This window comes from Arachis ipaensis, chromosome B10 (assembly GCF_059453495.1).
Source record: "Arachis ipaensis isolate K30076 ecotype BB chromosome B10, ASM5945349v1, whole genome shotgun sequence".
Classification (NCBI taxonomy): domain Eukaryota; kingdom Viridiplantae; phylum Streptophyta; class Magnoliopsida; order Fabales; family Fabaceae; genus Arachis; species Arachis ipaensis.
In genome coordinates, this window is record NC_142435.1 from 100,398,271 (window position 1) to 100,401,446 (window position 3,176).

The following is a 3,176-nucleotide window of genomic DNA, read 5'->3' on the forward strand; positions in this document are numbered from 1 at the left end:
ATGCTTTTGATTATTTTTTTTCTTTATTTGTTTGTTTGGATCTTTAATTTCGAGTAGTTGTGCTATGATTTATGATCTATTCCACTCTCGGTTTCTTTTGATGCTGTTTTTCTTCCTCTAAGTTTTTTAATTGTTCATTGTGTGAGTTGTCGAGCTGGGTCAATTCGGTTTTTTTGTGTCTAAGGTTTAGCAACTATGTATTTTAGCTTCCTCTGCATTTCTATTCTTAGATGTGCATAAGAATTTTGTTTCCATTTGATATTTGGATGTGCATAAGAATTTCGTTTCCATTTGATACTTGGTATAAGATTATATTTAGCCTTGTTATCTTTATTTTTTATATCTGAACTTATTTCTTCCCAGTTTTTGTCCTAGTTTTTGTTTTGACATGACACGTTAATATTCAATGGAACTAATTTAATTTTGAATGATTTTTGTCTTCAGGAAGTGCAACGATTAGTTAATTATCAGGTAACATTAGTTAATTATCAAATTCATAACATGCTTTGGGATCTCATCCACAGAATCTTCCCCTATAATTTGTTGAATGGATATCAAATTAGGGGTGAAGATCAAAATCACTTGATTTTATTTTTCATTGAGGAACTATTAGCTACTCAAGTGGCAACAGGATTAAAGTATGCGTGAGTAATAATTCGTGTAGGTATCTGCTTGATCATAATTGCTTTGCTTTGGTGTGCCTTTCAATCTCTCAGGCAAATGCAGCTTCCGGAATAGCGGTCCATGATGACTGCAAGTTGCGGTTTTTGGAGCTTAAGACAAAAAGGACTCACAGGTTCATAGTTTTCAAGATTGAGGAGAATCAGAAGCAAGTCATTGTGGAGAAGCTTGGTGAGCCAGCTCAAGGCTACAAAGATTTCGCTGCTTGCCTCCCTCCTAATGAGTGCCGCTATGTTATATATGATTTCGAGTTCTTGACCGAAGGCAATGTTCCCAAGAGCGGGATTTTCTTCATTGCTTGGTAATAAGATGTTTGCTTGTTTGTTTGTTCATATGCCTGCTGGTTGCTTTTGCTGTTGATTGATATTAATTTGATTTTCGTGTGCCTTTGTGCCTTTGTGATATTAATTTGATTTTCTAGTTATAAATTAATCTCTAAACAGTTGCATTGTGTTACTTATTCTAATTTTTCTTACGTACTACTTGAATAGCATGATGAGGTTCAAAATTTTAAATTTCCTAACCCTGTGCGTTTCTTCTTTTTCACAGTTTTGTACAGGAATATGATCCCTAGTAACTTTACGATGAGATTAAATGTGAATCAGCAACTTTCACCGGAGTTGGATCTCTTCATGAAACAGAGGCTCCAAAATTATGAGTTAAAACGAAAGAAACTTGGTACTCGAATTGGACAGACTAAGTTCCCCTTCTGTAATACTCCGAAGTTAGGTCATCTTCTTCTTGCACTAAAACTGTTCGATGAATTGCCTCACTCACCTGTCAAACAAAATTTTCGCTAACCTACGTATTCACTCCCTAACAAGTTACATATCAGAATAATTAATTAATAAACTGATGTGCTTATCTGAATTATTTCACATTAAACACCAAACTCATATGACATATATAATAGGCCATGGATTTCTTATATATTGACTTAGAAATTATTTATTTATTGTTTTCACTTTTCAGAAGCACACACTCTTTTTTGGCGTGAAGTCAACAGTAACTGTGCCATTACAGTAACTCTCTTTCCCCTTATCAGCTTATCTTATCCAAAAATTCGGTATGAAATCTTCCAATCTACTCTGTCCCTTTAATTTCAATAAAAGTTAGGGGGGAAAAGAAAAAAGCACCAATGCTTTATGCTTCCCTTCATTCGTGCATAACTAAGTAACTAACCTTAACTTTTATCTCACAAAAAAGCTTCAATGGCAGAGAAGAAGAACCTGCTTGTACTTGACACAATGACCAGGAGACTCGCCTCCATAGTCAACCACCTTGGTGCCTCTTCTCAATCTGATCACCCTTCTCTTCATCCCCACAACCAACTCCAACTTGGCCTCTGACTCTTCAACTTCCCAGAATGATAGCTACGAACGTGTTCACGGGGATGTTCCCTCCCACGACTTCGTTTGGAGGGTCATTGCTTCCGATGCCGACTCCGACAAGGAGTTCACTGACATCATCTACGAGAAGGCTGTTAGGGAAGGCATAGCCAAGGTTTGGGTTTCATCTTTCAACTTTTTCAAGTTCATTTTTATTTTGGATTTTTGTGATTGGGTGAGTGTGGTTGCAGATTAGTATTAATAAGCCTGAGAGAATGAATGCCTTTCGACCCAATATAGTTAAGGAACTTATTCGTGCTTTCAATGATTCCAGGCATGATAGTTCTATTGGGGTTGTCATTCTTACTGGCAAGGTATGCCTCCTCCCTACTCCAGTGTTTTTCAGAAATTCTGTAAATTGATGCGTTGACCTCAAAAATTAAGGTTAATTGAGATGGATTCAGGCCAAATGGTTGGGGTTGATGCCCCTTTTGACTAGAGTTTAATTTTGATATACTATTATCCAATCAAATCTACTCTTAGAGTCGGATGATCATTCAAGTGATTGGTGTTAAAATAAGTTTAATTGAATGTCAGTGTATTGCATCAAATTAAATCCTTCCTTTATTATTTTAAACATGATGCTTCCAGTGAAAAGGACATTTGGCCATGTTGTTATCACTTTGACATGAATGGAATATTCACATTTTATGTGCAAACTAGTGTGAACTTGATTGATATTGATTTGCCTATTTATTTTGTATGGGACCAAGGCATTTTGTAGTGGTGGTGACCAAGCTTTGAGGACAGCAGATGGTTATTCTGATAATGAAGATATTGGTAGCCTTAATGTGTTGGACTTGCAGGTTTATTGATTGTTGGCATTTTTTTATGAGGCAATTATTAGTGTTATTATGCCAATATATAAGATTAGTATGATTCTTGATCCCTAGTGTTGTTGAATCTTATGATGAGATTGTATTTCCTGAACCGTCTGAGGGTTTTCTGGCGTGTGTGCAGAATCATCCTGCTGTTGTTGTGCCTAGGCTTCCTGCTGGTTTGAATTTGCCTAGCCCAGGTGAGTTCTTTCAAATGTTCTTTTTCATTCCGCACTCTGTGAAGAACCCTTTAATTATTTTATTTTTGTTCTGATCTCTGTTTACTTTT

At 36.2% G+C, this 3,176-nt stretch overlaps 1 protein-coding gene across 1 annotated transcript; it reads left to right on the plus strand.

Moving 5' to 3' along the window:
* Nucleotides 1-1,892: 1,892 nt before the first annotated feature.
* Nucleotides 1,893-2,901, plus strand: LOC107620643 (1,4-dihydroxy-2-naphthoyl-CoA synthase, peroxisomal-like). The gene is made up of 4 exons (XM_021113402.2): nucleotides 1,893-1,996; nucleotides 2,040-2,184; nucleotides 2,261-2,383; nucleotides 2,774-2,901. Exons 1-4 carry the CDS (start codon nucleotides 1,893-1,895, stop codon nucleotides 2,882-2,884), a joined length of 483 nt encoding a protein of 160 aa, XP_020969061.2. The 3' UTR covers nucleotides 2,885-2,901.
* Nucleotides 2,902-3,176: the final 275 nt, after the last annotated feature.

Bases quoted from the DNA above. Each gene is read 5' to 3' on its own strand.
- LOC107620643 (XM_021113402.2), top strand. From the start codon at position 1,893: ATGGCAGAGAAGAAGAACCTGCTTGTACTTGACACAATGACCAGGAGA. The intron at 1,997-2,039 runs TCATCCCCACAA...TGACTCTTCAAC, and splicing joins CAATCTGATCACCCTTCTCT to TTCCCAGAATGATAGCTACG. The intron at 2,185-2,260 runs GTTTGGGTTTCA...GTGTGGTTGCAG, and splicing joins TTAGGGAAGGCATAGCCAAG to ATTAGTATTAATAAGCCTGA.